Source organism: Podarcis gaigeae, assembly GCF_964106915.1.
Source record: "Podarcis gaigeae genome assembly, chromosome: Z".
Lineage (NCBI taxonomy): Eukaryota > Metazoa > Chordata > Lepidosauria > Squamata > Lacertidae > Podarcis > Podarcis gaigeae.
In genome coordinates this window covers 35,377,062-35,391,161 of record NC_139691.1, presented here as the reverse complement: position 1 = coordinate 35,391,161, position 14,100 = coordinate 35,377,062, and the positions used below count along the sequence as shown (strand labels likewise).

Genomic DNA, 14,100 nt, shown 5'->3' with positions numbered 1-14,100 from the left:
CCAAGTAACCTGTGCATCTCATAGTCTCATGCCCTTGCTCCCTCTTCTTATCATTCATTCTCTTTAAACTGGATTTGCCCTGGAGAGCTTTTCAAATACAGTGGAGCCTTGGGTTACGTTGCCTCTGGCTTACGTCACCCTCGGCTTCCGACCGGCCCAAACCCGGAAGTACTGGAACGGGTTACTTCTGGGTTCACGCACATGCAGAAGCGCTAAATCACTCCGTGCGTGTGCACAGACACAATGCTCTGGGTTGCATCATTTTCGAGTTGTGGCGGGGCCTCTGGAATGGATCCCTGCCATAACCTGACATTCCACTGTAGTGGAGTGTCATCTGTAAAGAAGGACCTCTGGCCATCCCAATTTAAATATGAGGAAAGTTTGTTCAGGTGCAAGGAGTCCTTCAAATAATTGGTTGCAAACTATTTAGGATTAAATGTCACCAGTAGCACTTTTAGATTGGGCCTGGAAATGTACAGGTAGCTATTGCAGCTGATATAGTATATGTAATGGAGCCACTTTGTCCTGAACATTTCTGGGAAGTTACATTCTGAACCAGCTGGAGCTTTCAAACCTTTTTGTAAAGTGGTTTCATGTAGAGCACATAGCAATATAGTCTTGTCTGGATATAAGCAGGGCATGTGCAACTATGGCAAGGTCATCAGCAAGCTTTTTGAAGTGTGTAGGTTAAGATGTTAAGAGGAATGTCTATGATAAGGATTACAGGGTGAAAATAACTAATTGTTAATGAAGCCTCATACATTTTATAATTGCACATTTGCAAAATCTGCCCTGCCTTCTTTTAATGGTTTACACTTCAGCCTGTTCCCATTCTTCACCCTAGCCATAAAACGATGCCCACAGATTTTGCTTATGTTGGGACCTGCGAGCTTTAGTAGCCATCTAGAAAACTGAGATGAGAATCTGTCATTTTGTTTTTTGAAAGAAACATAAGTTATTTCCATTGTAGTCTGCCATTATGTAGTGTACATACAGTTGTATTCATCAAATGCATTTTGCATTGAGGCCAATTAAAAAGTAACAGTTCATAATCATTAAGATTTTTTTTTTAAGCAACTGAGTCAAAATGTCAAATGAAACTATAATTGTGCCACTAATATACGGTTGTAAGAATCCTCTGTAGGGTATAAATCAACTATAGGTTGCTGATGTGCCTATGAATACTTAACTGAAAAGGCAAATAACTGGAATGAAGATGTTGTTCCAGACACAGTAGGCTTGATGGTAGGCAGAGACTTGCTGTTTATTATTGCTTGCTAGTTCATTATAGTGGTGATCTGCAGCAGTGCTTAAGTGAAAGTCTATTTGCCATTGTTATAGAAACTCATGTCTTCAAATTATTCTAATTACGATCCAAGCTCAGGCTGATGTTTTTAAAACAGCCTTCAGTGCAGTTTGTTTAAAAATAAAGCATCTATTACTGTTTAATTCATTGAATAAAAGTTCTCTCTCAACATTATTCTTCTCTCCTCGCTACCATGCCCCACTTGTTTCCCATGTATTACATGTTACAAAACCAACAGATAGCACTTTAGGAAGAGGTTTGCAGTGAAAACCCCAAGTTTCAGATTAATGGATGCTATACATGAACACCTTGCCAAATACATTGCTTTGAAATCAGCTACCACAATGTTGGTTATTTCTGCAAATCTGTCCTTAGACTGTTCTAGTTATGGAGCAGTGGGGAAGGGCATTGTTTAGTGGCAGATGTAGAAATACATCCAGGAAAGCATGTATTAAACCTGCCTAGTGCTAGCTACAAAACTAATGTCTTTATGTTGATTGCAAATCCTTAAAAATGCATTATCTTTCCGGATGTTATATTGCAGCATGTGGTGTTATTGAAGAAAGCGGTGATTTGTAAACAACCCTTGGCAGCGAGCACAGAACTTAATTTTGCTTAAATAAAGGAGACTGCCATTAGAATTCATGTACTGTATCGAGGCTGGCAAGCAGGAGCAGTAGTTTTGATATATGCACTGAAGCGTTCATGATTGTTGATTCACTGAACAGTTAATATTTATACAAATATGATACAGAAAGAAGCAATATTTGAGTGAAAGCAAAACTGCATTAGCAGTCAGGAGCTTACTACATCTTGTTGGTAGTTTTGAAGTGACTAGGTGCTATTTTTCACTTTGAGACATGTAATAGTGCGTGCACTCACACCGCTGTGGGCAGACCATCAAGTTGAACATGTGGTTGCAAAACATCTAAATATCTGTCTAATAATCAAACCTATAGTTTAGTACAGTAACCACCTTCATTTGGTTAGGAGAATCAGAAGTGTGCCATGAGCTCATATGGTCTAATCTTCCGTTTTGTGTGCAAAATCCTGCCTTTGGCTAATCAGATCTAACCATAGTGCACCACTACATCTGACTTATGCTAATGGTAATAATGGTTCTCTATCTAGAGAATTAAAAAATATAAATATTTGTTGAACATTGCATTTAGTGTTAGGCTCAGTGCAGACTGTGATTAGGAGGTCAGGAATGTTATTTTTTTCTTCAGGACCTAAATTATGTCCAGTGCAAATATCAGTGAAATTCAAACATTCCAGTACAGTGGTACCTCGCAAGACGAAATTAATTCGTTCCGCGAGTGTTTTCTTCTTGCGAGTTTTCTGTCTTGCGAGGCATTCGTCTTGCGAGGTACCACTGTATGTAAACTACTTCTCTCTGTGTGTGTGTTTCTATGTTTTCTTGTTCTTTTTTCATCCTGTGTAACCTAATCTAAGGATAAAAATATTGTAAGACCACATTACGTGTCTAGTGTTACCTTGAAAATGGTGTGATTTAGAGCTGGAAGCAGATGCAGGACTGTGGGTAAAATGATGAAAATGTCTCTTTAAAAAGAACAGGAAATGTATTACTAAGGAATAATGCATTTCCCTCCTTATTTTTATTTTTCCTTTTACAGATTAGAGATACTAAATCCTCTGATCAAAAAACAACACTGTTACATTTTCTGTCTGAAATTTGTGAAGAGAATTATCGGGACATCTTAAAATTCCCAGATGAACTTGAACATGTGGAGAGCGCAAGCAAAGGTATATGGCGAGATAAGGCACTAAGAGTAATTTGTATCTACTTAGGTGTGGAAAGTGCTTGGAACATTTCATTTTAGATTGTAGGATTATGTAACCTGTAAACATTAATAATCCTCGCAGATACATTTTTTCCCTTCTAGATGTTTATTGACCTAAGGAAAGGGAGGAAATGTTTTTCTATGAAGCACTAACAGTAATAACACAGCATAGCACCTGGTAACATTGGTATCATTATAATGTTTAGCTTGCTAACTATCTTGTTTTATTATCCATATGTGCAATTATAATGCTCACAATGATGATTTTCCTTATCAAAACTACTTAAATCAGTATTAATTGCAGCAACATAATTTTGTAAAACATCTTTTCCACAACACACACTGTTTATTTTTGTAATAATAATAATAATAATAAGAAGAAGAAGATAAATAAAAAACAAAAAACACTGATACAATATTGAAGAACAGTGTTGTTAAAAACATATATATATATACATTAAAATATACCATAATACTACTGATATACTATATAGTAAAGTTTAAAAAGTAATAAAACTATCTATCTATCTATCTATCTATCTATCATCTATCTATCATCTAGGTGAATGCACTGCATATGCAAATACATTTAAAAGCATTGAGATTAATGTTTAAATTAAAAAATTCAACTAAATCATTGCAATTTACCATATTAGCCTAAATAAAATTTATCCACAGCTTTTGAACTGCTGAGCAAAACTTGTAACTTTTTCTGTCATGAATTTGTCAGAATCAGACAATAAATATTTAATTTTTGTTTGATCGGCACCGTCAAGTACCATGCTTAAAAATATACTCTGCCTTTGGTTCAGAATACAAGGAGCGGTATAGTAAATAATGATAAAGATCTTCTAATGCTTGGGCATATTTGTTTATTTATTTGTTTATGGAAGTTTTCAAATATCTACACATATACATAGCCTTTTTGAAAATAGCTCTGCAAATATTTTGATAAAAAAGAAGAGTAAAGATGTTTATACCCAGTTGCTATTTTCATAAGTATTTGGACCGTATGTATTAATGGATAGTTGTTGGCATCCGTCTGTCTCGGGAGACATTGCAGTGTGCCTCCGGAGGCAAAATCAAAATGCTGGAGAATCACAGCACCTGCTGTGGCTGCAGAGATTGGTAACTCGTAACTGCTGCCTCCCATGTCCAAAGGATAGCAGAGCAATATGTTTGGCACTAGCTTGGCTGAAGGAGTTGCTGGAAGGAGATGTAGAAGGTGCCATCCAACCATATTCGGGACTCTACTCTGGATTTGTGTAGGGTTTACTCCTTGGCTTTTTCGTCTCCTGAAGATATCCCGCAAGACTGCAGAGGTTTAGGGTCAGAGTTTTTCTTCTCCTAGATGGACCATATGGGGTGTTAGGGGAGGGGTGGTACCTCTGGTGGGGGACACAGCGTGCACCTTCTGGGGTAGTTTGTCTAGCTTTGGTCCCCATCCTGCACTCAGCTCTTTCCACGTTTGACAGTGGGCACACCCCCGGAAGTTTGACTGGCCAGCTAAAGCAAGTGAGGGTAGTTGATGGGTCTCAAACCCTCACTGACTTAGGGACTTCACCCTGCACATGAATTGAGCAGATGATACCAATAGTGGGTCCAACAGTTCAGAAGGTGGTTTCTACATGGAAAGTGAAGGGCAGATAGGGCTTGTCAACCTGTGAAGCTACTGTATAGTAGCCCCCATCTAATCTAATCGTTTGTAAAGAAATAGCACACAATGTCTGAGGAGCAGAGTCGTACCACTGCATCTGCTCCATAGTGTTTTATTATTACATTGTTGCATTCCTGGGCCCTCATCATCTTTGATATCTGAAGAAGAGACCCTAAACATGAGCTGCTGCTTGTGTCTAAGAGCTCCATTGAGTGATTGAGTGGTTAGCAAGGGGAGAGCTTAACAACAGGCCCAGGTTTGAACAACGTTCTAAGCCAAATCTTGGTTTGTTCAGAATGATACAGGGCAGGGAGGCTAAGTAGCTGCGAGCTCCTCTCAGAGGCAAAGCAGGGTCCCAGTATGCAGATCAGTGCTTATGCTTAATTTCCCTTCACTAACAGTTTTTTAGTTCCAGATCATAGTGATTTGTATAAGAGGAAATTCACTCCTGACTGCATATCCCAGAATCAAGAATGTTACTTTTACCAAGTTTCAGACAAAAATGATGTCATTGATAATTCACAAAGTATGTGTGTGTGTGTGTGAGAGAGAGAGAGAGAGAGAGAGAGAGAGAGAGAGAGACAGAGACAATGACAATGACAATGACAGAGACAGACAGAGACAGAGAGAATTCAAAAGCAAGTAAAGAGCTAGGTACTTAAATAAATACTAAATATGTTTTTGATTGATCCCAGCTAACTGATTAGTCTACATGGTAATCATAGAGTTTATTTTTATTTTTAAAATAAACTTATAAAAAAATCTCTTTTACAAAGCCTTACTGGTTACTAGACATGTTTGATAAATCCTTTATTGGTTTTCTCCTGTGGCTAACACTTTAAGTTGCAGCTTTGAGGATTTTTTTGCAGTTTGATTTAAAACCTCTAGTGTGTGAGAGGTCAGCTCAAGGGATTGAACTAAAAGGGTTGGAGAAGTTTAATTAAAACCATTGCATCAGTAGGAGGGGGAAACATTTATTAATGGATCTGAAGTTCCTATTAATCTTAATTTTTTGTATAAATCTGAAATCGGCTTTGCTTCAGTTAAATTTGTTCCGTTCTATAAGATAAAAGCTAGTTAAGTTTTCTGTAAACAGTGTTAACTGATAAGCAGCATAAATTATTCCATACTTTAACAACTCAGGGCTTTAAAGTCCTCTATGCACTAATAGGTAAGAGATCTTCATACAATTCTTTCCACAGCCACCACTGTACTGCACATGAAGGAAATACCTGGAGGAGAGCCTCTGAATGTGATCATATGCCTTTTATGCAAAATTAATTATGTATAGGGGGAAAATACTTTTTTAACTTAATAGAATTCTAGAATTCTAGAGTTGGAAGGGACCCAGAGGATCATCTAGTCGAACTCCCTCCAATGCATGAATATGTGGTTGTCCCACACGGGGACTGAACCTCCAGCCTTGATATTATCTGCACTGCACTCTAACCAACTGATCTATTGTGGATTTAAAATATTTTTTTCAGAAGGGTATAAAAATTGTATGGGAAATTGGAAGAAAAGGATAACAAAATTTCAGATAGCACATAAGATAACCCATCCTGTATGAGCAGCATGGAAGTCATATTTTAATATGAAAAGGTCAGGAGATTGAGAGAATAGATAATAAACATGCCGGAATCATCATTAATCTGTTCTTAAGTAATAGCAAAATATTTCATCTTATTAAAGAAAGGGGTTAGTTGTATGCCTATAAGCTTATTCAAATGAAAAACAGACACATAATTATTTCAGTTCCAAATGAAGTATCACAAGTTGTGGATACCTCAGTAGTGAATTTGACTGACAGAAATTACCCTATTTTTCGCCCTATAGGGCGCACCGGCCCATAGGGTGCACCTAGGTTTTTTTTGGGAGGGGGGGATAAAGGAAAAAAAAATTCCCCCCCAGGCACGGGGCTGGGGTGGGGGAAGCCCAAGCTTCCCCCGACCCCAGAACAGGCTGCTGTCCGCAAGCCTTGGGAGCCCGGCGGGAAGTCGTGCCTGAAGAGAGCTTCCTGAAGCCTGGAGGGGTGCGCACCAACCCCTCTTGCTCTCCAGGCTTCAGCGAAAACCTGCATTCACTCCATAGGATGCACACACATTTCCCCTTCATTTTTGGAGGGGAAAAAGTGCGTCCTATAGGGCGAAAAATATGGTAGTCCAAATGGGGCTTCTGACAAACAAGGCTGAGCTATCAGTGTTTGCAAAGGAACTCAGATTTGCAGAAGTACAAATGAAAACAGCTGACCGAGAAATAAGCATGCTCAGTGGTCATCAGGAGCAATGAAATGTTGAGTGTCATTTGGAAAAGATAAATTTGGAAACTGAAAGAAGTTGGGAGATAGAATTGACCTCTTTGCATTGCTAGCAGCCATAATATTCTAGAGCATGGCATAGCTAGCTGGAACCTTAAATGGGAGCAATTGTGTTAGAGAATGAGAATGTATCACCAAATTTTTGTTTTACTGCTTGTGGTAGCGTTGTTTACACATAAGATGTCATCTCCCAGTAATTAGTTTTATTCTGCTTGTGTTGTTAATCCTTGTTTTAGTTTGTTACTGCCCTTTTGTTTGTAATTTTTTGGGAGTTGGTGGCTTTGAGTTACTATCCCTTCCGAGTTTATCCCTCCTCAAACACGGGAATGAAGGATAGTCAGGCTATGCAGTAGTTTAGGTAAAACACTTTTCTCCTTACTCCATAGTGGGGTATATTTGATGTGACTTAACTGGATATCCATAACCCATGAAAATATTAACTGTTCCTATGGGAGAGGACAATGAATTTATATTTGACATCCACATATATTTCTTTCTTTGAATGGCTTTTGGGACAGTACATTTTAACTAACAGTTGTTTCTTAGGACTTTGTAAATTGATAACAATTCATTTATGTGCATACATCCTGATGCATGCTCTCATGTATTTACATTATTCATAAGGTTTTCACCAGTTAAGGTTTGAGAAATAATGCATAGATATTATTTTTTGTTTGGTGAGAATATCTATCTGATTGGTTTTAAGTGCTTTTAGTTTCTTTTTATTTCTCTGTGTGTAATTTTATTTCTTACAAACCTTTATTGCGGAGCACCCTGAGATATTATGAAGCAGTGTGCAAATGCTGTAAAATAAACTAATAATTTGTTGTGAAAGTATAGTTGTACTCACGTGAAATGTAGTTTTCCTATTCCCAGTTCTAGGTCAGTAGGATGGCTCCACCCCTTTGATCAAAGTCAGGGAGCGAAGTTTTAGAGGTACAGCTCCCATCATGCAGTTCTGCTACAGCCTTTGTCATGTGCAGACAGTCGCTATTAGCTCCTGTTGATTTCATCAGGTTCCTCCCTTCTTTGGCACTAAGACCTTTAATAGCAAGTATAGCTTAGTCATTGTCTTTTTTTCACTTTATTTTCTTCTGCTTCACTTTGCCTTTATTCCTTTTTTTCTGGAGCACCCTCCGCCTCTACTCCTGCTCTCAACTTTTTTAAAGGCTTTATCACTGCCCCCCAACTCAGCAAAGATACAGGGTAGGTTCAGTTAAAGTTTCAGGTGAGTACAACTGTACTTTCACAACCCCTTTCCCTGGTTGTGGCTATGTATATCCAACCAAGGATAACCTTTTGTGCATCTGATGAAGTGGACTCTCTTCAGTGCAAACATAGGCGCCGACTCCATGGGGCCTGAGGGGGCCCGAGCCCCCTCAAAAATTCGTTTGGGGGGGCTCTGCCCCCCAATAATTTAAGAAAATTATTACCGTAAATTTCGCTCTATAACACGCAGATTTTTTCTCCTAAAAAGTAAGGGGAAATGTCTGTGTGTGTTATTGAGCGAATGTGTGGTCCCTGGAGCTGACTCGCCGGAGTGCAGGGGCAAAAATAGGCAAAAATCAGGCAAAAATAAGATCGGGCGGGCGGGCGGAGGGAAGGCGGAAGCTGCTGCTTTCCTGCATTCTGCCTCAGGGTCTTACTGCCCACCCGCTTCTGTTGCTGCGTTTGCTCAAACTCAACAAAGAGCAGGGAATCCCCTGCCCTCCTGGCAAGCAGAGGGTTAAAGAAAGGATCCAGTCCTTCCTTCTAATTCTTTCCTAGTCACACTGCGTGCAGGCTCCAGCCCACCACCTCCTCCTCTCCGTGCTCTAGGGACTCGCAGGTGGGAGAGAGAGGGGGGGCTGGCTTGGGGGGGGACTTTTGCCTTCCTTTCCTCCCCCCCACCCCGTTAAACTCCTCCCCTGCATTCTTAGCCAGCTGCTTCTCCGCACACCCCTCTTGTGCTTCTTGTCCCTTCTGTGTTTTTCCTTCCCTCCCCATTTAAAACGTGGTGACAAAGCACGGATCCACATGGATCCTCAGGATTTTTGCATTGGGTCACTCCAAATTCACCATCAGATCACATTACATGTCCATGGCTACAGTCTGTACCAAAAAAATCACGCACCCACTGTTGCCTGGGGCTGCAATGGTGCAAAAACGTGGTTACAAAGCATGGATCCACAGGATCTTTGCACTGGGTCACCCCAAATTCACCATCAGATAACATAGCATGTCCATGGCTACAGCCTGCACCAAAAAAATCACGCACCCACTGTGGCCTGGGGCCACAATGGTGCAAAAACGTGGTTACAAAGCACGGATCCACATGGATCCTCAGGATTTTTGCATTAGGTCACCCCAAATTCACCATCAGATCACATAGCATGTCCATGGCTACATCTTGCACCAAAAAAATCACGCACCCACTGTTGCCTAGGGTCACAGTGGTGCAAAAACGTGGTTACAAAGCACGGATCCACATGGATCCTCAGGATTTTTGCATTACTCCAAACTCACTGTCAGATATTAAAAATCTTTATAATCTTTATAAAATAGAGAATTAAATACATACAGAATGTTAAATTTTCAGTTTTGAAATATTAGTACTAGTTTAGTACTGTATTTCTATATTACTATAGTACTGTATTAGTTATTTTCAAATACTTAAATATTTTTAGGGTGTAAGACCCAATTAAAGCCCGTTATTTACATACAGTATTACAGTATTTACATACAGTATTAGGCATACTGCATTAACTTTATTAACTGTATTAAAGCATTAACTTTGAGATATTATTTTTATTTAATGAACCCTCAGCCTTATTCAAAGTAAGCTTAAATTAGCTATTTCACTTATTAATCAAAGGGCGATTTTTAAATGCTGGGGGTGGGAAGAAAAGCCCTTGTCCCCCCCCTCAGCCTTCAGAAGAGGTCAGGGGACAGACTGTCCCGGACCTGGTCTGAAGGCGGTTTCCATAGGAACGCATTAATTGATTTTTAATGCATTCCTATGGGAAACCGTGCTTCGCAAGACGAAAAACTCGCAAGACGAAAAAACTTGCGGAACGAATTAATTTCGTCTTGCGAGGCACCACTGTATATATATAAGCTTTATATTTTATTTTATAAATGGGCAAAAAGAATGGTGACAAGGTTTGGCTTTTTATAATTTGATTATACATCAGGGTGGGAAATATTTGATAAATGTATGCCCCTTATCTTTTCTACCACTGAACCAGAGGTTTGAATTATAAAACACTTAGGATGGTTTCTTTTCAAAGGCTTAAACTGTTGCGAACCAATTAACTGTCACAGTTGTTGAGTCATCGTGTATTGAAATGCAGCCGAGAGAAAAGGTGGGAAGAGGTAATTAATATCTTTCAATGAGAAATATACAGTAAAGGAACAGTAATCAATGGTGCATTGTCATGTAAATGACACTTAATGACATTGATAGAGGAAACATGAGTGGACATTTCAGAGTTCCTTGGTATAGAAATGTCAGCAAGGAACTTCAAGGACGGCTTATTTGTTCAATTTAAACTTTTAATATATTTGTGTATTGGAAGCCTTCAAAGGATGCTCTGTTCAGGATAATTTAATGATAATTAAATTTAATTTTGTTGCTATGAATCTGAAGACAGTGCATATAAAGAAACCATAAGAACAAGTTAATATTTTGTGTTTCATAATTGGATTTTTATTTCTCAATTTTTGGTGATACTGCTTTGAAAATCCTTAATACAGTAAACATGATTGGTGAGGTGGGAAGAAAAAATGATTAAAAGCACTTTTATGTTATTGGAAAAGCATGTATTCTCCACTTTAAAAACAACAACAATATTTCAGGTATTTTCAAAATAATGATGCAGTAAAGATTAGCTGAACTGAAGGTTCTCTACTTGAAGAAGGGTGTTTACTGTGTCACTGATTGTACCTGATTAGACTAGTAACTGGTTCTTGATAGTGAAAGATTGGACATGGGTTATGGGGATGAAATACAACTCTCATTGCTGTCATTCTTCCTCCTGCAAACTCTGCCCCCTCCCCTGCAAAGCAAAATCAATCTCCTGCACAGTAATAATAACTTCGGTTTTTGTGATGGCTCTTGAACAATGAGTAGTGGTGAGAGATAAGGTAACTTAAAAATAAGAAGAAGAGTGGAATTGGGATGACCACAGCATCTTGGCCATCTTCTGAATATAACCAATATAATAATTTAAACTGAGTTGGGAAAGAAGTTTTTCTCCCCTTTTTTCTAATGTGTCGCTATCTGAATCTCTTGGCAGCAAAGAGTTTGATTTCTTCACCCACCTCTACAGCATTATTTAAATTACAGTGGGTAGTGCATCTCTTAGTATTTCCCCTTTCTACAGCTTTAGAAGGGTCTTGGGGAGGCTGACTCCCCCCACCCCCATGTTAGATCTCGCCACTCTACCTCTTTGTGGCCATGTGGTTGGCTGGTCTCCAGTTCAGCTTTATTTTGTTTTCTGAGGCTATCTATTCAGTTCTGCCTATTAGCTTTAGCTACCTGCCCACCTCAACCAACATTTGGTTTAATCCTCTTAAAACATCCAGTAGTTCCAGCTGTCTTAAGAATCTCTTTGTATGTGCTTAGTGAATTTTCTAGTCGGATAGAACTCCCTTATTGTTTAATTTACACCTGGGACTATGCATGGTCATAGCCAGGATTTCTGTTGGGGGAGAGGGCAGCCAAAATTGTTGAGTTTTTCTAGGAAATCATGGGTAGATATATCCCCCAAAAGAGAACATTTTTGTGGATCTAGGGAAGGCATCACCTCCACCCTTAGCTACATGCATGAGACAATGACAGTATCCAAAAGAAACTTGACTTCCAAGGTGAGCACACCCTTTAGCTACAGAAAAGGAATGAGGGTGAGGCCATCAGGAACACACAGAGGAGGGTTGACTGTACTATATATTTTTGGACCAAAGGATCTGCAGGGGTGGGGAACTTATGTGGAAAAGAAAAATGCTTAGGTGGTCCAGAATCAAAACATGAAAGCCGTGAACAAATTTCTGAAAAAACCCTTATACAGTAGAATAAAGTAGGTGGCTGAAGGATAGGTTCTAGACCAGAACAAGATGAATGGGAAAAGTTATTTTGTGAAACTCTGTAGCTGGACTACAGCAGATATTTCATTGGTCAAGGAGGGTTTGATTAGTGAAAGGAATAAAGTATCATCAGTTGCCTGGAAGGTCTTCCCCGCCCCCGCAATGAACCCAGTTCTGAGTGATGTTTCCCTTTCTTAATCTCTCCTCTCTGAAGTATAGCAAGAAGAAAATGATATTGCTGAAGGTGTTTGGCTATTTTGTTTTGAAAAAGGCAGCAGAAATACAACTCCACAGAACATAGACTTTGTTTTCTCATTTAAAATAGTTAAGCAGGACAAGTGGGTGCGGTTTATGATGAAGTTCGGGCTTGTATATTTAATTAAGGGTCCTCATAACTTGATTCATGCTGTACCATGTAGTTTTATACACTTCTAGATGCTATTCAGAAAATGGCTACAATTTATTATTGTTCAGATTGTTGTAGTAGTTTAACTGTGTCACCTGAACTGATAGGAATCAGGTCGGTAGCAGTAATCCTTTAATTTATTGGTTTTGCAGTGCTTATTGTAGGTCTTCCAAATAGTGTGTGCCTTGCTTTGAATGGCTGGATGTTGTAATGCCTTAATTAAAAACCATAGCTGTGTTGTCACTATTAAACTAGGGCTTTTTGAACTCAAGTGCTCCCTTTCCCCACTGTCTTTTTTATTTTCACTGGGAGAAAGAAACAGTCCTTTGATATCTGAAGGGGGGTGGGAACCAGACAAAACCTGAAGTGCTAATTAAACTGTTGTGGAACAGTATTACCCTCTTTAGTTGTACACTGACAATTTTAAAGCAGATTCATTTAAACAGGCTTTCTAATCAGAATGCGCTGGACCTCTTTATTATTATTTTTCTAATTCAGTGAACAAATTCATTCCTGCACATCTTAAAAATGCAAAACAAGCCAATATGTGCACAAAAAAGCAAAACTAGGCAATATAAAACCAACCCCCACAGCACACAATTCAACATGTGTATGCACACACAAAAAGCATTTATATCATGAAAGTTTCATTAGTACCTTTATGACGCTACAGATAAAAGACCTTTCTCAAGGAGCTATGTGTGAGATTAATTCATATAGAAGGTTGTATAGCAGGTAACTTTTTTTATCTTTAAAAATCATAAGTAAGGCATTTTTTTTAAAAAAAATGGAACACTTTTAGAAATCTAATATTATCCTATGCTGTGTTCACATGTGGAAGCTTCTTGGCAGCTAGGCTGTAAAAAGATTTTTCTTTTTCTGTAGAATTCTCTAGAGTTGTAGAACACACAGTAGTTGTGTGTTACACTGAGTTGGTTTGCATATTATAGTAATCCATGAGTAGCTAATGCACGCAGCTTGATCCCTCCACCCTGCCAGGAGCATCTCATGGCTTATTATGACATGCAAACCAGCTCAGTATAAACAATTGTGTGTTCTACAAGCTTAGAGAATTCTACAGGAAGAAAACAGTTGTAGCATACTTGCCCACAAGTGCTAAATGTGTGAAAGCATGCCTAGTTAGCAAATTACTACAGTTTTTAAAAGGGGGCCAGACTTCTTTCTCCTGGCTGGAGTGAAGTGGGAGCAACTAAGCAGCATGCTTTATGATAAGATTATTGAGATATATAAATCAGTTCATTGGCAGACTAACACAATGTATTGGTCTGTCAAGAGTTCTTTCCTCCTCTGATTCCACTTGCAGATTAAAAGGACAGTGCTTTATTATTTGGGATGGATTTCCATATTTTCAAATAAATGATCAGTAAATTCAGTACAGTGGTACCTCGGGTTACAAACACTTCAGGTCATGCATTTTCGCGTTACGCACTGCGCCAAACCTGGAAGTACCGGAACGGGTTACTTCCGGGTTTCAGTGCAGAAGCGCCGAATCATGATCCGCGCATGCACAGATGCAGCACTGCG

General features: G+C 39.0%; 1 protein-coding gene across 1 annotated transcript in view; it reads left to right on the top strand.

Moving 5' to 3' along the window:
* DIAPH2 (diaphanous related formin 2) overlaps positions 1-14,100 on the top strand; it is a 340,556-nt gene that overhangs the window by 140,239 nt on the left and 186,217 nt on the right. The window contains exon 23 of the mRNA XM_083722729.1: positions 2,944-3,073. Coding sequence (XP_083578855.1) covers positions 2,944-3,073 — 130 coding nt within the window. The remainder of the gene's footprint in view (positions 1-2,943; positions 3,074-14,100) is intronic.